A 22,045-nucleotide genomic window follows, 5' to 3' on the forward strand; every position below is an offset into this window, starting at 1 on the left:
TGTTTTTCCAAAATAACCATTATAATTCGAATAATACCTAAAATATCTCAGTTATCAAATTTTTTTCATCAGCTTTGGACCGTTATAGTGTTTTACAATAATGTTAGAGTATTTTATTAAGGTTCTGAAAATGTTATAGGTGACATCAATAATGACTACTACAATATCATATTTTTAGGGTTGTAATTAGTTTGGTTGATGTTGGGAGTCTATTTAGATCATATCTAATGTTTTTACGTTGACTTTATAGTGTTTTTTGTTGTGGTAGCTCAAAGCATTATAATAAATCAATGTTTTTTTATTTATTTATATTTGGGTGTTATAAATATATATATTTGAATCCTAATATAACATATCAAGTGATTTCTAGTTTGTTTAGATTCTATTTAGTTCATTAATAATGTTTTTCAATAATATTATAGTGTTTTTATTAAGGTGTTGAAAATAATATAAAAATATTTTTTTTAAAAATACTATAAGTGATATTATATTGCATCTTTGATTGTTTGATACAATAGATGAAATTATATTTTAAATATACATTTATATAAACATTGCTCGGTAAAATTATATTTAAAAAATTCGTTGAATATTATGTGATAAATTTAACCATACAAATATATTTTAATATTATATATATATATATAAATTAATAAGTAAATAATATAAAAAAAAAATAAAATGAATGCACATAATTTTACAATAAATGAACATAAAATAATATTAAAAAATAAAATATATTTCTCACTAAATCATGCCATTACATTAAATGAGGATTAGAGTTCTATTATATATAGTGATAATTTTGTGATTTAAAAGAAAGTCATAAAGTGCTTTGTGAAACTTCAAAAAATTTCATTAACATCTCTTAAATACTGAAATGCTAATGCTATCCAAAAATAATATAAGGATTTACACAATATAGCATCCAAGCTAAACATGATTCAAAAGAAACTTTACCAAGCAACAATCTATATTTGCTGTGCATCATTTAATTTTAGGATCCCATTTGCATCCATTTCTTGTATTTTTCAAATGAACTTTATAATATTTTTTATTATGGCGGCCAAAATATTATAATTGGTAGAAAAAAAAAATACTATTCCGGTATTCCAAATACAGATCCCATTCAAGAAAAAAACAAAAAACAAAAACAAAAACAAAAACAAAAAGGGACAATTTTTGGAGAAATCGCCTTTAAAAAAATTAAAATTAAAATTAAAATATGGGGAAAAAAAATCACCATCAAAGAAAAAGCTTTATGGCCCAAACTCCATTTCTCCGTCCTCTCTCATGCGGCGCGCTACATATACACACGCAATTCTCAGAACACTTCACCTGCCATTTCTTCCACTGCTGAGCTCATAAAACACATCGAGGAGGAGAATCCCAGACTTATGTCCGGAACAGTGCAGTCGATGGGCGGCGTCGGCCGGTTGTCCCTGACGACGGCCACCGGGATCATGGTCGCCGCGGTCATCGCCTTTTTACTGCTCTTTGTCCTCGCCTTCTTCATGTACCTCCGCGCCAAGCACTGCTGGGGCGCCATCCCGGTCTCCCGCGGCGCCCCTGCCTCCTTGGCCTCCGCCCCGCGGCTGCGCGGCCTCGAAGTTCCCGCCGTCGCCGCGCTCCCTTCGGTGCTGATCCGCTTCGGGGGCTTGAAGGATGGCGCCGAGTGCGCGGTCTGCCTCTGCGAGCTGTCGGAAGGCGACGCCGCGCGGCTGCTGCCCAAGTGCGGCCACGCCTTCCATGTCGAGTGCATCGACATGTGGTTCCTATCCCACTCCACCTGTCCGCTCTGCCGCAGCTCGGTGGATCCCGAGGTTGCCGATCGCGACGCTCGCTCATCGGAATCATCGCCGGATTCTGCGGCGAATGTGCTGCTTTGTGCCTCGGACGATCAGGTTAATGGCCCAAGTTCTCTCGCGAGCTCCAGCACTTTGAGCTCTTCTTCTTCTTCTTCTTCTTCTTCTTCAGAGGAAGCATCGGTGATCGAGATACCGAGGAGAGCGGTGGACGGGTTCCAAACTCCGAATTCGCCATTGCCCGTAAGAAGGCTCCCAGAGGAAGAGACCAGATCGCCCACAGCACCAACGTCGAGATCGCAGGGATGTTCTACGGGGACGAGTTCACGAATGGCTGCCGCGTGTTGCAGAACGTATGCTTCACTGAGTCTGTCGAAGGTTTAGCATCAACATTTCCATTAGATTTGCACAGGTGGTAAGTAGTCAATCTATGTCATGTCAATTAGGAATTCCATAACAAGGATGAAAACAAGTGCATGTGCATATGTTTTGCTGATTGTAAAGAAAGGCATTTGGGGGTATTTTAGAAGCTTGGAAGCAGACAATTCTTTCATATATATATATAATATATATAGTTTCTGTGTGAATTTGTTGTTCTCTTAATTTTAATTCATCCATGTCAAAAAATTTGAGCTTTGGGTTCTCCATCAGAGGCTCATACTTCAATAATGATTGATTGATCGATTGGGTACAATGCAAGAATGAATGCATTTGATACTACCAATGACCTCTCGGCCACAGTGCTGATGAAATCTATAGAAACTTCATTAGTCTCTTTTTGGCTTTCTTTCTCTTATGACTGGTAATTTCATGGTTCATTCAACTAAGCCATGTATAGATTGTGATCTATGCGAAAACCCAAATGAACATTTAGGTTCCGATTTCTGGTGAGTCCAAATTGCACTTCACTTCTGGCTCAGGAATGATGAAAGAGTTCAATTTTGAACTAGGGTAGATGATCTAGTCCAAATTGCATTGCACGCGCCAGACTATCTGCTTTCGTGCGCCTGACTGTAAAAACATATTAGCATCCCTTTATTTTTTTGTGCTTTAAATAAATATTTTATTGAGTTGATATTTAAATAAATAAAATCGGATAGAGATTTATTTGATATTTATTTATTTATTAAGAATCCAAGTTCTAATGGACTTTGTGTGGAAATCTATAAATAGAGATAGAGATTTATCCATTTTTTTTAACCAGCAATGAATTATTATTTAGTCTTTTGACAAACCCTTCGAGGAAGATTTCCTCGAAGTGATCAAGGAGGTCGATTCTCTCAAAGTGATCATCTCATTTTCTCCCCTTTCTTCTATGATAAAATCCTGGGGTCTTATCGTTTGGTATCAGAGTAGTGATTCTCGATGTTCTCATTGTAATTTTTCACAACACTTTACCATGCTATAATCATCATAAAAAAAAAAAGAAAAAAAAAGAGAAGAGGGTGAAGCCAATAGCCACATTTTTCTCGAGCAAGAAAGGGCCCCTGCTTCCGGCCAACGACAACTGTCGCCGCTACTTCCATGCCAGTGACCCCCCCCCCCCCCCCCCCCCCCCATCGTTGCACCACAATCGCCGTCCAACCATGCATACCCCATCGTGCTCAAGCGAGAAAGTGTCACCGTCGCTGTTCCCAACCACCGAACCACCCCACTCGTCACTCCTAGCCTCGGCGATCCTTGGTTGCTCCCAGCCCTAAGTGATGCTGCTTCCCAGCCACGCCACCACTGTTGCCTCTTGATCTCGGCAGCAACCTCCCTCCTTGTGGCGATCGAAGCAAGGCAACTCTTCATCTTCTATCGTTGCCGCCGATCACCATTATTTCCTCCCCTTTTGCTACTGCTTCCTAGCTAGTGACCATCGTAGACGTTGCTTCACCACCATTGCCTCTCGATCTTGGTAGTAACCTCCCCTCCTCGCGGTGATCGAAATAGGGCAACTCTGCATCTTCTGCCACAATTGCCATTCACCATTGTTTCTCCCCTTTTGCTATTTCTTCTCGGCTAGTGACCACTGCCGCCGTTGTTTCCGACTGGTGACCACCGCCCTCGTTCTGCCGCAACCACCCTCCAGCCGCGCATGTAGTAATCGTAATAAGCCTTTACGTTGCCCTACCTCAACCCCGACCGCTCGTCAATTGCTCCCCTTGGGTCGCAGCAACCACAACCACACACATAGCTGCCCTCAATCACTCCCCACGCCGACATCGTCGCCATCAATCCCCCGTAGCCCCACCCCATGTAGTGATAGAAACAGGGTAGCAACATTTCCTCCTTGCAGCGACTACAACAAGCCTTTATGTTTCCCTCAACGTCCATTTCCTTGATAGGTTTGTGTTCCCTTACGTCCTCAACGTTGCTTTGGGCCAAACTTCACAATAGCTGCACCGAATAGTACAGTACTGATGCCTTTGACCTAACATTAGTTGGAGATTACAGATCTGTAGTCTTACACAATGGCTACCAATAACTTAGTGAAAGCTCAATTAGAAGTTTTGAAAATCAGAATTGAAAACCGGTTGCAAGAAACCCTTAATGATTTAAAAAGAATTTATTGAAGAGCTTTAATAAGTTTCAATAAGATGAAAGCTCAAATCTTACTTTAACTAATATGGAGATACAAAGAAAAGGAACTAAGAACATGACACAAGATATCCATACATGAAGGTAGAATTTTCAAGATAGGAAGATGGAGATCCGACCAGTTAGATCTCTAGGGTAGAATTTTTTTTTTGTCATTTTCACAAAACTCCAAAAGAATCCAAGGTGAAAATAGCTTCAATCTAACTAGATGTAGATGCAATCCAATGGTATGATTGGTATGAAACCTAGGGTCCTCTCATGGGAGCAATTCAAGAGAGGACTTCTCATTTGCTTTGGACCATCTGAATATGAGAATGTTGATGGGCAGCTCACTAAAATTCGTTAGATTTATACAGTACTAGAATATTAGAACATATTTGAATGATTGTTAAATTAAGCCAGAGATTGATCCGAACGACAACTAGTAGGAACATTTATTGAAGGACTTAATCCAAATATTTGGTATAAAGTCAAAGCTCACCAACCCTACATTATGGCAACTGCAATCTTGTTTGCACGTTTTCATTAGAACAAAATCAGTAGAAAAATTCATCAAAATAGAAGTGCCAATAAATATATGATCAATAAGCCACCCGCCCCATTTATTCCCAACTGAAACCCTGACACCCGAAGACTAGCTCGAGAAGAACTTAAGGAATAATCAGTGAAGGGTTTGTGCTGACACTGTGACGAAAAGTGGAGTAAGGAGCACCGATGTAAACAAGGGCAATTTATGATGATTGAACCAATTGGGGAGAAACCAGAAGCTAACAATATGAACTCCGATCATGAAGGTATGAATTTTGATGAAGATGTTGGACCTATCATACATATAGTATATATATTATTTGGCTACTTTAACTCATAAACTATGAAAGTTGGAGGAATTTTAGAATATCAGTATATTATAGTTTTGATTGATATTAGTAACACTAAGTAATAAAATATTATAGGTGAAACTTTATAAATAGATATATATTTATTTTTTTTCGATAAGTAATAAAAATTTATTTAGTCTTTTGATAAATCCTAAGAGATCGATCCACTTCAAGTGATATATATATATATATATATATATATATATATATATATATATATATATATATATATATATATATATATATATATATATATATATATTATGATATAATTTTAGGCTCTTATCAAAACACATTGAGATGCTGTTTGGTGATAGAATGAAAACTAACCAAAAGGCTGCTTACTTATGGTCAGGCCTCACTGGATAAGTAGCTTGAGTGGGACGAGGCTACCGGATGGGAAGGGAAGAATGTTATGCAAGCAAGAGACTTTTTCCCTCCCATTTGTCACTTTATTGATGTGGATAGATGAAAGCGATTGGAAATATTCCTGCTGGCGTATGTCAGACTGTTCTATCATAATTAGCTCATTGACCAGAGGATACACATTTTGATGTTGTCCGGAAGCCCTCGGTGGTTTCCATCATAAAATACATCACTACAATGACTGATGTTGCATGAACCTAACTTCTATAGTCATTAATCGAGCAATCGATTTTTCTCACACCAACAATCACTTCTTTCTTAATCGACAGTGACCGTATTGTTCACATCTTTGTTATAGCTGCACCGAAGCTTTGTGCTCCTACTAAAGATATTGCTTATAACATGCTTTTATCATGTCTTCTCTGCTCTAGTGTTCAGTTATATGATCGAGTTGTCTCGAACATGTTGTTGCTCGTTCCACTTCATCGGATCGTCCAATTCATGCAACAGTTATCAAGCTTAAATCATTTGGTTACATCAAGATAGTTCTTTTGCTACTTGTTTTTCACTGTTCGATGAATTGGATGGGCAAGATTTTTAATAGACACTGTAATTTTCCATCACACAAAAACAACCCTTCAAGCAATGCTTGCAATTTTTTTTTTTTCAGTACCGATAGGCACATTTCAACTTTTTACGATGAATCAACTTGTGCTTTTCGAGTCTTGTTTTTTTGCTTACACTGTTCTTCTCCAAATTGCTTTGGATCTCGGATTAATAGTTTTTTTGAATCCTAGCTTTCTCGATTTGCAAGTTGGAAAGGGTGTCTTCCTGGACTTTTCCTTCTTTTAGAAGGTTAATGATAGGGCTTATTTTGGGTCTAAGACAAGTCATACCTAGTGTCACACGTCAGGTCAGAATCCGTACTAAGTCGTTGCTTGGCATGTCTCGGATTTCCCGAGATGACACTGCCTCCAAGACACGACAAGTTAGAATCCATACCAAGACACTGTTTGACACGTCCACTACGTTAACCCGTATACGATCGACCCTTGGACAATAGTATAAAGACTTCTGGCCGACATCCGGCTCAGGGGGAGAAAAACAATTCCACAAACAATTGATTTGCTCGTTGGAGGGGCCACAGTCGAGAATCACTCGACGAAGGCCTTTTTTACAGGTAGACAGTCACCCCGAGCCACGAGCGCCTCGACCAGGAAATCGCCACCCAGGGAGGTCGAGCTGTCAGTTATCTCGGGAATAGAGAGACACAGCTCGACGCTGACGGTGCTCGAACCAAAAAACGCTGACCAACACCCCGTTGCGAAGGCCTGAGTTACCTGGGTATCCAACTCAGCCAACAGAGAACTCCCGACATTGACCCGTGGACCTAGCTATGCTGACTCGTCAGCGATGACATCTTTGTTCACCAACAGCTAATATATTCAATATTAATTCTGTACCAACCCTTGACATTATCATTCCGAATTCATATGGCCACTGAAACCCCCATCTGAAGCTGTAAATTCTATGATGCCAATGGACAAGCCCACAACAGCTTCGAGATATTATACAGGGTTTATATCAGGGACAGGAATCAGCGTCATATGGCTTTCTCAATTTTCATGTGGCACAAAGTATGAAGCCAATAAAACAAATTATTATCTTGGATTAGGAATCGGAATATGTTCCTACCTGAGAGGTGCCTCATATCCTTCTCCTTCTCCCAGATTACTGTTGCTGCTTGCTCATTCCTTCCGCAGAATCTATTTAAATTGTTACCACCTAGCACAGATCGGTAATGATCGATTTAGTGGCCATATGAATTCGGAAAGATAATGTCAAGGGTTGGTACAGAATTAATATTGAATATATTAGCTTCGATTGTTACCACCTAGCACAGATCGGTAATGATCGATTTCGATTGTTACAGGTTGCTAATGATCAAAATCGATTGTTACCGACCTATAGTGTTCCAACGGTCAAATTGACCATTAGAGCTCTTTTGCATGAGTTTCTAAACCTATCCTCTCCCTTATTTCAACATTTCACTCCTGCACTCTCTTAGACTACCTCAAACTCATTTTTTTTCACATTCTTTTTTTTATTCTTACATTTGCACTCTCTTAGACTCTACAAAATAATGATATTTTTCTTATTTTCACCTTTGCACTCTCTTAGACTCTACAAAGCAACTATTTATGAATTATATCGAGACTAATTTGAGAGGATTAAGAGGAAAAACTTTTTAATCAAGAGTATGCATTCTCTTTCTTTAATTAGAGAGTAATTCATATATTTAATATTATGATTAATGTGTTTAATATTGATTAATTCAAAATTAGACATCAAATATTTATATTTCATGTATATTAAATATTAAAAGATATTTATAATAGTAAAATATATTTAATTAGTTTTTATTAAAATTATTTAATATTATAATTAGTGATTTTAATGATGATTTAATCAAAATTTAATTGATTTTGGATTAATTGAATGTCTTTAATGCATATTAAGGTGTTTGTGATATCAGGAAAATGAGGAATTGAATTTAAAAGGTTGATAGTTATATTTGCTGGGATAAGTTTTTTGGATTTAAGAGAAACAAACTTAAGGTAATACTTTCATAAAATCGATAAATAGTTCACCACCGAGTTTAGAATTATAAAAGGATACAAAAAATTTACCACCCAAATGATACTAAACAAGGATACAGAATTAAAAACAAATGACTCACCACTCAAGAAAATGTCCAAGAGAGACAGAGATGAAACCTACCACTCTGTGGTAAACAAAAAAGACACATAATTAAAAGAGAACTTAAAGAGTTTCTACAAATACAATCAAATTATGGATGATTTTTAACTCTAAAACACGATAACTAAGCCATTTAATGCATTCCTTATTAATGAAAAAAGTTAGAATTAACTCCTCATTTGAATCTGCCCATCATCATCAGTTGGAAAGTTAAGAGTATGAGCTTTTTCAACTTCTCAAGCAATGCCCCTTAATTCTTTAGTAATCAATATGAGCTATTCAATTAAGTTGGGCCATTACATGTTTGTAAAAATAGGTTTGCAACTCATTTGGCTTATGGCTGTCACATTTGAGAGATCTGGATTAAAGACTATGAGACAAGTAATTAGGGCTATAAAGAATACCATAGATTCATTATAATTTATGCGAGCTTATTGTTGGAAATTAGGCACTCTTGTGTTAATCTTCTCTGGTTGAAAAAGACTTGTCCTTAAGTCCTTATTTATTCCTTCATTATGATAAAGACTTAAATCAATCACAATGAATATTGGGGACACTCCATAATCTCCAAGCAGCTCGATCTCATAAACGTTCTTGCCAATTCTCTTAAGCACCTTGAATAGACTATCAGCTTTTGGTTTCAATTTTTCAAATTTGTCTAGTGGAAACCTCTCATTCCTCGGATGAATTCAAACTAAATGACCCTCATTAAGCTTTACATGCTTTCTGTGTTTATTGACAACTTACTTGTATCTCTTATTTTGCTTCTCAATGGTTGCTTTAATACTCTCATGCAACTTCTTTATCTATTTATCTCTATCTTTAGCATCTCTACTAAATTGCTTAGTTGTAGAATGAGGAACTAAGTCTAAAGAACTAACAAGATTAGCACCATAAACAACTACAAAAGGACTCTTATCATTGTTGTGATACATGGAACGGTTGTAGACAAACTCAATTTGTGAAAGACTGAGATCCCATGGCTTAATGTTCTTACCGACATAACTTCTAAGCAAGTTTCTAAAGCTTCTATTCGTTACCTCTGTTTGTCCATTGGTTTGTGGATAATGAGGGCTATTAAAATTCAAAGATGTACCTAGCTTCCTCCGTAGAGTTCTCTAAAAATGACTAAAAAATTTTGAATCTTGATCAGATACCATAGTTCTTGGAATGTCATGCAATCTCACAATATCCTTAGAGTGCAAATCAACAATATAAGATGCATTATTTGATTTGTTGCACAGAACAAAATGAGACATCTTTAAGAATCTATCAACAACAACCATGATAAAATCCTTATTCCTTTGAGTTCTTGGCAGTCCCAAAACGAAGTCAAGACTCACATCCTCCCATGGAGCACTAGGCATCGACAATGGAGTGTATAAATCAGAATTTTTGACTTCTTGTTTTTGCCAAATGACACACTCAGCATTGCTTCACAAGTCTCTCCACATCTCTGAACATCTTAGTCCAATAGAAATTTGATTAAACAAGAACTAGAGTCTTATCCTTACCAAAATGTCCTCCCAAAATACCACCATAAGCTTTAACCAAAATTATTTATCTTAAAGAATAAGATGGAACACATAAGATATTAGCTCGAAAAAGAAAATCCATCAAAGAGAAAAAATTATTAAAAAGAACTTGATTTGCAATTCTATCATATTTGAGATGAAATCTATATCATTCTCGAAGAGATATTTAAATGTTGCAAATCCAACCACTTTGACTTCCATGATAATAAAGAATGCTTTCTACCTAATGCATCAGCAACTATATTTTGAATACCAGATTTGTGCTTGATAGTAAAATTATAAGATTGTAAGAACTCTACCCAAGTTGCATGATCTTGTTTAGCTTATGTTGGAGATTAATGAACTTCAAAACCTCATGATCAGAATATAGGACAAATGACTTGACAAAAAGATGTTGGGATAACTAGATAGTGCATCATATGTAGTGGAAGAATAAAAAAATAAAATCCTATATTTCCCAAAAGAAAAAGATTTCGTCGTCGTGCCACAAAACAAATTACAAAACAAAAAATTGAACGTGTCAAAGTAGATTTGTTACCTAGGGAGATCATATATCCTTATAAAATCCTAGATATATAGGAATGAATGAAAGAGGTGAATTATTCTCCTCTCTAATGATGATCCATATGGTAGATGCGATAAAGACACGCTTCAAATCATTGCATGACCTTCCTCTCCATGTGCACCACGTAATCAAGAAGCGGTCGACTCTTCTTGATCTTCCTCTATATGCCTCAAATTAGGGTCGTCGACTGAGGAGGAGAGGAAGAGAGGAGAATAGGAGGTGACAGTAAAAAATACTCTAATCATTTCATGATTAATCCTTTCTTATGCTTACAATATCTTTGATTGCTATCATAAGGAAAATTAGCACTTTCAATTTCTCTCAATTTGACATGTTATCCATCTCAGTAAGAGTACACATTGAACTCTCCAAATTCAAATTCTAATCGTGGGAGCCTTGTACATTGATTGTTCTTCTCGCATGACTGATTTATACCATTGTATCGATCAATTATTGATATGATATGTATCAATATACTAAGATGCATTAATGTACCGTTCATATCAGTCATCAATTGAATTGGTGCATACTTAAATCTTGATCCTTCTTACTTATTTTTAGCATCAATGCACTGATTGTATCCAGCCTCATATTTACATGTCATGTTTCTGAGTTAACTCTTCCTCTCTATGAATTAATTAATACAGGCTTTGGAAGATGCGTTTAACAGCTTAAAAGGTGTAACATGCAACAAGGCCAAAGGAGCAAAGGTGTAATATTCAAAATGTAGCCCTTTGGATAGCCCAAAATGTCCATTGCATGAGTCCAAACTCATAGATTTGTGATGGAATTTTGTGCATGAGAACGTTAATGTAAATAACTTAACATAACATGCGACAATGTCTGTGGAAATAGTTTCATGGAACATTAGTTTAATCTTTACATCGGAAATGTGCAAAGATGTGAATATTTTAGATCCACTGTCATTAGTTTAGGTTTGAATAATTTAGATCGATGGTTTAGATTCAATAGGTTCAGATCCACTCTCATGCGTTTCGCACGTCATTTTTATATTATAATAACAATAAAGCTATAAAATATTAACAATTTTGGATTGATTAGTTGGGACGTGTTAAATGAAAATTTATGTAAGATTAAATTTAGACCATTAATAGGGTAATGCTTGATCGAGTTAAATTACTATAAAATAAAAACCATATTATATATTTTTTTATGTCTGAATGGAGATATTATATTATATATATATATATATATATATTTAAAGAAGTAATTGTATGTACTACAGATTATTTTCCTGTATAATTAAAGATTTCGGTGCGCCTATCGGGCCCCATAAATGAGGCAAGCCCACATAACTTGGGCTGGTAGCTTCCAGAAGAAGCCTCAGCTTTGTATTTACACTACACGCTTCATAGGAAATCTTTCACCTGTAGGTCTCAAAACACAGGATTTTGGCGCCTCCAGGATTGTTCGAATCCCTCGTCCCTCCTCCCTCTTCTCTCGCTGGGACGGCAATGGCGGCGGCGGCGCAGAGGCACCAGAAGATGGCGGAGGATCAAGATGAGGCCGAGGACATCCAGCACGGACCTTTCCCCATCGAGCACCTTCAGGTATGAGGAACCCCCATTATTTCCCCCTCTTTTCTTGGAATCTTTGATCGTATCAAGAACGAGGCTTTCTTGTATTTTCAACATCATGACTCGCCAAATCCGACTTGAAACATCCATTCCGCTGTCGCGTGCACAAGTTTCTTGTTGATCGAGTCTTTGCTGGCATTGTTTGATTCAAGCTGCAGGAACTTGTCTTTAATGTTTCTCCCTTATCGTTTGCCAACGGATGGGATCTGGAAATCTAGGGAATTTTTCGTGCTTTGTTATCTGCCCTTCCTCCGTTCTTTATTAGGTTCTTTTCTGATCCATTAGGGTTATTGGATTGGTAACAAAATAAGGCTTTTACAGCGGGTTACTTTATGATCTGGCTAAGCATGACAAAGGTGTACTAGAGGCAAAAGATGCAGCTAAGGGAGCCTCAGGGAAGCACTCCACTAAATTTGCTATTACCACCCTGAAAACAAGTTCTCCTTTGCATCTTCTCCCCTGCTATAATCTCAGAATACACTGGCTCAAGATTCTTCGATGTATACCTACTCTAGATTAGGACATGTCAATTCCAACCAATACCTTTGAAACGTATTGCCTATTCTCAAATCAAATTATATACTTTCCTACTGCCATGCTTTATCATGTCTTATTAACTTTATGATTAGAATGTTTCACTTCATAAACTACCTCATATCATATCTTGTGTGATTTGCATGATTATGTTGCAAGAAATGGTGATTACATATTTGGCTAATGTGGCACTTGATTGTAAATTGAGTCTTGAACTCATCAATTACTAAAGCTTGTAATTATTACTTGATGATAGAATTAATGCAAAAGAAATTTAGCACTAGAATGACAGATTCAAAGTGATTTACCCTACAATATAGTCTTAGCAATGTCCTTGTTACAGGGTATGCCACCTTCAGACGTTACAAAATCCTAAATATCTGTGGGGGCAAATTCAATTTGTATTCCCAAGAACTATGTCTAGATTTCTTTTGGTAAACTTTGTATCCAAAACATCGCAGCACCTGTAGTTTTTCAACTCAACTATGCTTATTTGAAAAATTGTGGTATATGCAAATGCAATCGTTACGAGTTAAAAGTCTTACCTGTGGGGTGCTATCATTTACCTGTCACTATATGATTTTATGACTCATCTTGTGTTTTTGTGATGAAGACATCTGGGATTGCTGCTATAGATGTTAAGAAGCTAAAAGATGCTGGGCTCTGTACTGTGGAATCTGTTGTATATTCACCGAGGAAGGATCTTCTGCAAATTAAAGGGATCAGTGAAGCAAAGGTTGACAAGATAATTGAAGCAGGCATGTAATTTGATCTACTCTTGCATGATTTATGACTGCATATTTCTGTTGCAAAATTCACCGACTAAATCTCCCAAAAATATTGATTATGGGATCCATTCTTGACAGCTTCAAAGTTGGTACCACTTGGCTTTACCAGCGCAAGCCAACTTCACGCTCAGCGGCTTGAAATAATTCAGATCACATCTGGAGCAAGGGAACTTGATAAGATCTTGGAGGGTAACTTTCCTATTGATAAGTCTAGGATTTCTCTGTAGCAAGAACAAATTAAAATTCTCATATCGGTAATAATTATTACTTTATATCATATTCTATCTTAATTTGTTGTGGATATTGCACAGGAGGTATTGAAACTGGATCTATTACTGAAATATATGGTGAATTCCGCTGTGGTAAAACTCAGTTGTGTCACACACTCTGTGTCACTTGTCAGGTATATTCTCTGCATGGTTATGTTACTTTTGAATAAGAAGTTTCCAGTGTAGTCATATATTTTTACCAATTTAGGTAAATTTTGTTAGTATATATTTGTTGGAAATGTATTTTTTAGTTTAGTTACTCATGTTTTATCAATCCATGTGAACTTGCACTTTTGCTGTGGTGCCTGACATATGCCTCATATGTCAGGCATGGTAACATTGGAACCCGCTAGCATATGTTGAAGCATCAATTAAAGCATAAGTGATGGTCAAAACTAGGGTAAATAGAGCTTTCTAGAGCGCTTATATATTTTTGGAGAAAATTTTGTTGTATCATTTCTCGACTTCAATGTTATTTCATATAATTGGTTAGTTACATTTGTTTCTAGCTCCCGTTGGATCAAGGTGGCGGTGAAGGAAAGGCACTATATATTGATGCTGAGGGTACCTTCAGGCCACAAAGACTCCTCCAAATTGCAGAGAGGTTTTACAATTACTTCATGGTTAATCATAGCATCCCAACAACCAAATCTTGCTTTTAAGACAAGAGTACTTCAAAATTTTGCAGGTTTGGACTAAATGGTGCTGATGTTCTGGAAAATGTAGCTTATGCTAGAGCATATAATACTGATCATCAGTCAAGATTGTTGCTGGAAGCAGCTTCAATGATGGTTGAGGCAAGGCATGTTCCTTCTAAATCTTTTTCATCTCGGTTACTTGATCATTCCTATTGCTGGTCAATATTTTCCCCCATTTCCTAGACTTGAATAGTTATTTCACTTTGAAGTTGTTTAGGTTAGGCAGTTAATCTTGTAAAATAGTTTCTTTTATCCTACTCTTAGTTTGTTCTTTGTCAGATAAGACTGATTGAGCTTCAATCTTTTCTAGGTTTGCTCTTATGATAGTAGACAGTGCTACAGCTCTTTACAGAACAGATTTTTCCGGAAGAGGAGAATTGTCAGCTAGGCAAATGCATCTGGCAAAGTTTCTTAGGAGCCTTCAGAAGTTGGCTGACGAAGTAATGCTTATCAATCCATTATCCTTCACCAGAAGAACACGAAGATGCTGAAGCAACTATAACTTCTTTTTTCTAAACCTACACCTAAATGTTTTTTCCTGGATGTTATAGTTTGGTGTAGCTGTGGTCATTACGAATCAAGTTGTTGCACAAGTGGATGGATCTGCAATATTTGCTGGGCCACAAATCAAACCCATCGGTGGAAACATCATGGCACATGCTTCTACAACAAGGTGCCTTGAGATCATCCTTTGATCTCTCTCACATCTCTTTCACTTGCTTTAATCTTTATTCTCTCTTTGCTGCACCAGGCTTGCCCTACGCAAGGGAAGGGGAGAAGAGCGCATTTGCAAAGTTATTAGTTCCCCATGTTTGGCTGAGGCTGAAGCAAGATTTCAGATATCTCCTGAGGGTGTCACGGATGTAAAAGATTGACCAGTGCAACAGCAGTTATCTTGTCGTCCATGCTCAGATGAACCATCAGAACCCTATGTACAATGCATGTATCTATTCCTGTTCTTCTGCCACCAGCAGCAACTTCATCCCCTATATGTTTTTTCCCTACGGCCACAGATTCTTCAAGATTGTAAATGTGGGAAGCATGCAGGTATGGTACTCTAGGGTATGAATATCTATCACATCGTCAATTTTGAATCTGAGCATGGGCATCTCAATTCTCCTTTTTGCTATCTCTGTTTTGAGATATGTTGTCTCAGTGCCCTTTTCTTGTTATTAGTGGCTCCACTTGTTCGTGTTCTTCTACAAGTGCAAACTTCATGTACTACTGGTTCAGTTTACTGCTGCAACAACAAACTCTTTTCATATGAATTCTTTATCATCATCGAACTATGTAGAAAAATATACTAATTAAGTTAATTCTTAATAATTAATAAGACTGTTTCAGGTTTTCCTTAATATCTTTTCATATTGATTATACTCATTGTTTTATTTTCTCTAACTATATGTTCATATCATTATAAATAAATTTTATTTTATTCTCTGATAATTTACTGTACAATAAGCTTATATACATAACAATAAAAACAATGGAATGCTAAGATCCATGGAATAATAACCTTTGATGAAAATTCTATGTGCATGGAATAATCTCTTGCATTAGTATTGTGGAATGATATGGGGTTGTATTTACGGGACCGATTGTTTATTGGTACATGCAGCTAAGATAAACATTAGAGCTTATAACTTACACTTACTACACCTTAGACCTGATTATTAATACATTATTGATACAACCAATAATAGATTTAATCCATTAGCAATTCTCCAACATAAATGACAATTCAGATGCTAACTAGTTGAATATTTATCAGCATAGATTACCTTAGAATCACATGACTGCCGCAACATAATTGAGAAGACAGTATAACAATACGTACTCGCCACAAGTGTCGTCACCATCAGTAAGTGGAGGTCGTGGTTGCTATCTTTAGAGACCTTTTGCTGCCTGCCTCCGTCTCCTCTTCTCTCTCCACGACTGGAAACCAAGTATAGAGGAGAGAGAGAGAGAGAGAGAGAGAGAGAGAGAGAGAGAGGGAGGAGATGTGGGGGCGGTCCGCTTCTTTCCTTCTCGACAAGCGCCTTCGCGACCAACACCCCTCCCTCTCCTCCCCTTCTTCCTCATCTCCCGACTCCACCATGGACCTCAACCCTAATCCTAACCACGGGGTCTCCGCCTACTACCAGACGCGGGCGGAGCATCACGCCATCGTCAGCAGCGACTGGCTCGCCCAGGCCCAGGCCGCCGTCGATCGCGAAGACGATACCGCCCTGACGGAGAGGCCGCACGCCTCTGCCGCCGTCTCGCTCTCTGCCTCGAAACCCTTCAGCGTTATCGACGAGTTCAACTACTGGCGGAAGAAGCCCGACCTCGCTGAAGCCGTCGCCGCCATCATGGCCCTTGCCGCCGTCATCCGCTCCTGCGAGGCTACCACCATGATGGAGCTCGAGATCGAGCTCAAGAAGGCCTCCGACACGCTAAAGGTGAGAGTTTTTTTATTGCACAGCTGCTCGTTTCAGTTTATGAACCATCTCTCGATACCTTGCTACGCTTTTTAGGGTTTTGCTACAGAATTTGGTCGAGTTGGTTGATTTGGTCCATAGTGCGCTCGCCTTTTGGGGTAATCACGAAGCCTGTTTACTATGTTTATATTCCCAATTCAAATTTTTTTATAGATTATGGAACTCATAAATAATATCTTATTAGTTGTAAAAGAACGTAACTTTGGCTTGAGAGGGGATAAGCATTATCTGGACCTTTGAGATTCTACTGAGATTTCCAATAGAATTGGTTACTTTTGTTTACACTGGGTACAGGCCTGAATTAATTAGTGATGAATGTTTGTACATGAATTTAGATGATGATTAAAGTTTTTAAGCATCCAAAACCTCACTATTTCTTGCTTCTGTTTAGTTGTCGCTTTCTCTCTTTTTGGGGCATATTCTTACCTTCTATCTCGTTGGATCATCCGGTAGCATATTCTTCCGCATATCCCAGTTCACTCAGTGAAAATTTTTATTGGATATGATATGTCTGTCACCTCAATGGCTTTGCAAGCCATTTTTTCTTATTGATCCTTTATCAGGTTACTGTCATATAGATTGATAAAAGCTAGGGCCCCTAGTCTAACAAGTAGGTCAACTAAATTTCCACTTAATATGAGTTCATCCCAATAGTTAACATTGTCAACCCAGAATTGTTGTCTGTTTAATCTTTAGCATCTTTGAGTAGATGATGGATGAGTTGCAAATAAGTTTACCATGGTTCAGCACCAAAGGAGAATGCATGGCACGCTTACAAAAGGGATTTTAAGGCGAAAAATTGCTGTATAAAGAAGATTCGTAAGCTGCAGATGGAAGGATCAAATATTTGGATCTCGTTGAAGAAAAGCCTTGTTGTAGGGAGTCTGATAGTCATAGAAAATTTGGGATGTAAAGAAATTGTTGTCGTGTTCTGTTAATTAAGAACACAAGTAACCAGAGGGCATTGAACATGATAGTTTCTGAGATATGCATAAGCTGATTTGAAGAAATTTGCCATCAGGATTTGGCTCAAAATTAGTTGAAGACATTTGCTATTAGTGATCATATTAGAGTAGTTTCCTTATCAGGATGAAAGCTTTATCTCAAAATAACCTGCCGATGCGAATAATGGCAAAAGTGATTCTGGCAACCTGGTCCGGTAAGATTAAAATTTGACAGAGATATATATCTGAGCTAATGAAATAATCAATGATCTGGTCCAGATCTCTTTCAGGGTTCTTGTGCCATCATTTGACATCATATTTCATGGACTCTAAATATTTCTTTAGCTGTTCGATTGTGGTAGTAAATTGGCAAACCCTACCCTCCATTTGTTCTTGTGTGTCCAAAAAGTATCCAAATGTAGCTGAGAAAGAATTCAGGCAAGTGAAAAGGGATTAGTATATCTGGACTGGGTTAGTGCTTTAATTGGGTTGGAAATTTGATTAGCTAATTCTACATATATGTGGTATGTGGGTGAACCAGGAATGAATTTTTGCATGCGACAGATGAATAGTTACAGCTTTAGAATGAGATATGAATGGACATCGTGCCCTAGGTTTCTTTTTGTTGTTGACTGACTTGGTAATATAGACTTTATTATCTTCTCAGTTCGCAATAGGTAACCAGAGAAATATTCATGCATGTTGTCACTTTATTTGACTGTGAAGTTTACCTAACCGACATGTTTGTATTTTAGTCTTGGGACACAACTTCTATATCATTGTCAGCCGGTTGTGATCTGTTCATGCGATATGTAACCCGAACTTCTGCTGTGGAATATGAGGACTTCCATGCTGCAAAGCTTCGGTTGATTGAACGAGGGGAAAAATTTGGAGAGATCTCCATGAAGGTACATGATAACCATGTGTTGGTTTCTGTTTTCATCCTTGCACCATAGTAATTTACTTTGGCATGAACTTTGCTAGGCACGCCGCACAATTGCAATGCTTGGACAGGATTTTGTATTTGATGGTTGCACAATTTTAGTTCATGGTTTTTCAAGAGTAGTATTGGAAGTTTTGAAGCTGGCAGCATCAAATAGAAAACTCTTCAGAATCTTCTGCACAGGTCCTTGTCTGAAGCACCTCAACTATGTCTATTCTTTGGAACCATTAACTTCCACAAAAATAATTGGTGTTTTTGTTCTGTTTCAGAGGGCAGACCTGACAAGACAGGCCTTAGATTATCCAAAGAACTTGCAGCACTCGGTGTTCCTGTCAAGCTTCTAATTGATTCTGCAGTGGCTTATGCAATGGATGAGGTTGACATGGTATTTGTTGGAGCTGATGGGGTTGTTGAAAGCGGAGGTATCATCAACATGATGGGAACATATCAAACTGCATTAGTCGCTCATAGCATGAACAAACCTGTTTATGTAGCTGCTGAAAGTTACAAGGTCTAATTTTCACCTTGATCTACTATGTCTGCAATTTTTATGACCAGTAGTTTGCAAACTCAAAGATGAACCCAACATAGGCTTTCTGTCATCTTTATTTACTTACAAAAATGTTTTTTCCAACAACTGCACCTTGTCCAACTTTGATGGCAGATACAGGCAAGACAGAGCTAACCATCCAGAATTAGAAATGGAAACCACATCTTATGTTCTTGCTTACTTGTTAAATTCTTGTAATGTGAGGCTATGGTGAATAGGGTCTACCGTGAGGCTATGTGGGAACAAATCCTTTTATCGTAACTTCATGTGTAAAGCTCTAGTCTAGTATAAAACCTAGTCCTAGCCTGCTTTTTTCGGTGTTACGTTTTAATTCTTTTTTTCCCCTACTTTTCATCATTGAGTTACCAGAGCAGTACAAAATGTTGTACATAAAATGTATAGCATTACTTGAATGATTCAATAAAAAATTTAGGAAGAATTGATGATTTATCTAATCATTTATGTTCAACATCTGCTGCATGATGGAGTGATCAACATATAGGGTGTAACCTGTGGCTGTCATTTTCCTGCTTAGTACAAGGGAATACAGGAAAAGTTGTTTCTATGCCTTTATCCTCTAGATCATTGGATATGTTACAATTCTTCATGTCCAAGTAATTAGATTTGTAAGATGGTTTTGAGACAGCCAACTTGATGCTCTTACTCGCATGATTTAATGTCTGGTGTTACTGATTTCTCTAAACATTTGTGAAGTCTATATTGAACTTATAGTGTTGAACTAAGGCGCCGATCACCCTTTTTATTTTGTGGTACAAATGAAGGGTGTAAAGGGAGTATAATTTAGTGAAGAAAATTATGACACACACCTAGTGGAAGTTGGTTTACTCTAACAGGTTTAAGCCCGATAACTCCTTTTGTCTTCCGCTGTTGTTAATTATAAAACAGGATGGTTAAACTGAGAAGGGGCGTCAGGGGTTTTTTTTGTATACCTTTATGATTAAAAAAAAATTATAAGACAGTTGTGAGATTAAAAAATAACATATACAAAAAATTTTTATTACTGAGATTAGAATGTTGAGATAGATGTGTGGAATTTAGAGTTTAAGATGAGATAGAATTGTTTAAAATGATATGACTATATGCTGAGGAAACCTATGAATGCGGTAGTTCAAAGTGACGAAATAATTAATATTAATGGTATGAGAAACATAGAAAAACTGAAAAAAATCTTACTAGAAATTATAAATAAAGACTTTGTACATATTTCGATGATGGCAAAAGAACCATGTAGACAACTCCAAATAATTGGGATTTACAATTTTATTGTTGTTGTTGCTAATTGTACTTTTATTCTTCTCTAATTGAATATAAAATTAGATTAGTCAAACCTACTAGTTTACAGGGTATGGAAGCATCAGTTAGCTTTAGAGTGTAAGGGGGGTATCTACCAAGTTCTGTTTGTACTGACAAAGGAGTTAAAATGAAATGACACTTCTGTAATGCTAAACCACATGAAATAAGGATCCATGTCTATTAAATCTGGCGATTATACAATGACTGGATTTTTTTGGAAAGTAAAAAATGTAATGTCTAGCTTTCTTTCAATTCCCCAGACAGCATAAATTACCTTTCTGAAGATTTTTAATGTTTGGTATTTTGTTTCGTCAGGTTTATTTTCCACACGAGATGCATGGTTGTGTTCTTTTTCATTTGTTGTTGAAGTTAAACCAGAACCTGCCTTTCATGAAAGGTGTCAAAAGAATTAGTGAATTTGTGCTTTGCTGTTGTGATGATTGCAGTTTGCGCGCCTATATCCATTGGACCAGAAGGACCTGGAACCTGCACTTCACCCGATAGACTTTGGTGTTCCCATCCCATCAGGGGTTGAGGTTGAAACATCTGCGAGGGATTACACCCCACCTCAGTACCTCACGCTGCTTTTCACTGATCTCGGTGTTCTTACACCTTCCGTTGTGAGTGATGAGCTTATTCAACTCTACCTCTAAACTTTGGAGCAATTACTTACTGCTTGTGAGATTACCTTAAGCATAGTATTTCAAGCTGCTGAAGAAAAGAGAGCAAATCTATGCAGTCATCCCCTTGTTTTATCAAACTACTTGTTCATTAGGAATGTCTCATACCCCGCTATATGCTCAGGGTGTAAAATCTATGCAGTCATCCCCCTGTTTTATCGAACTACTTGTTCATTAGGATTGTAATTTTAGAACTGCTATATGCTCTTCCCAAGTGAGAGGAGTATCGTCTGATTTTGTGGTTCAATCATTGAATTGTTTTTATTTCTGTTGAGAAACGTAGTGCAGTGGATGAAAACTTTTCCATCTTTTATGAAATATCATGGAGGAATGGAGTATGAATTTTGTTAATGGTATTGTGCAACACAAAATTACATTGCCAAATTGGTAAAGATTCCAAGATTCATGGAACTGTGTCCCATGCTTTTTATTTCATCCTCAAATATGCTATTGGTTCCTACAGAAATAAATAAGATCCATCAACTTTTTGGGATCTATTTCCTTATCATTGAGTTCTTTCTTAGACTTTAGGTTCCTCTATTACCAAAAATACAATTGATGCCAAGTGTGTTCTATGAGGATCTAATACATGTGGAAGAGAAGGGATGATGATGATAATGAATTAAAAGTGTGATACTATGGATTCGTAGAGATATTGTATCCATGAGATAACAAAAATAAAGGTGCATAAAAGAACATGACTTTTAGATCGTATTCCAAGGACATGAGATGAATTAATTCCATGCAGATTTGTT

General features: G+C 37.2%; 3 protein-coding genes across 3 annotated transcripts; all 3 read left to right on the forward strand.

Annotated features, from left to right (window-relative positions):
* Positions 1-936: 936 nt before the first annotated feature.
* Positions 937-2,392, forward strand: LOC135589085 (RING-H2 finger protein ATL3-like). The gene has a single exon (XM_065081392.1). It carries the CDS (start codon positions 1,398-1,400, stop codon positions 2,187-2,189), a length of 792 nt encoding a protein of 263 aa, XP_064937464.1. The 5' UTR covers positions 937-1,397; the 3' UTR covers positions 2,190-2,392.
* Positions 2,393-11,864: 9,472 nt separating this feature from the next.
* On the forward strand, positions 11,865-15,475 carry LOC135589086 (DNA repair protein RAD51 homolog). Its single transcript, XM_065081393.1, has 9 exons — positions 11,865-12,063; positions 13,238-13,382; positions 13,491-13,601; positions 13,724-13,815; positions 14,191-14,285; positions 14,370-14,483; positions 14,690-14,819; positions 14,931-15,052; positions 15,131-15,475. Exons 1-9 carry the CDS (start codon positions 11,968-11,970, stop codon positions 15,252-15,254), a joined length of 1,029 nt encoding a protein of 342 aa, XP_064937465.1. The 5' UTR covers positions 11,865-11,967; the 3' UTR covers positions 15,255-15,475.
* An 817-nt stretch (positions 15,476-16,292) lies between these two features.
* Positions 16,293-21,641, forward strand: LOC135587786 (uncharacterized). Its single transcript, XM_065079542.1, has 5 exons — positions 16,293-16,820; positions 18,559-18,711; positions 18,788-18,929; positions 19,016-19,257; positions 21,057-21,641. Exons 1-5 carry the CDS (start codon positions 16,380-16,382, stop codon positions 21,261-21,263), a joined length of 1,185 nt encoding a protein of 394 aa, XP_064935614.1. The 5' UTR covers positions 16,293-16,379; the 3' UTR covers positions 21,264-21,641.
* The last annotated feature ends 404 nt before the right edge of the window (positions 21,642-22,045 follow it).

This window comes from Musa acuminata, chromosome BXJ1-8 (genome assembly GCF_036884655.1).
Source record: "Musa acuminata AAA Group cultivar baxijiao chromosome BXJ1-8, Cavendish_Baxijiao_AAA, whole genome shotgun sequence".
Classification (NCBI taxonomy): domain Eukaryota; kingdom Viridiplantae; phylum Streptophyta; class Magnoliopsida; order Zingiberales; family Musaceae; genus Musa; species Musa acuminata.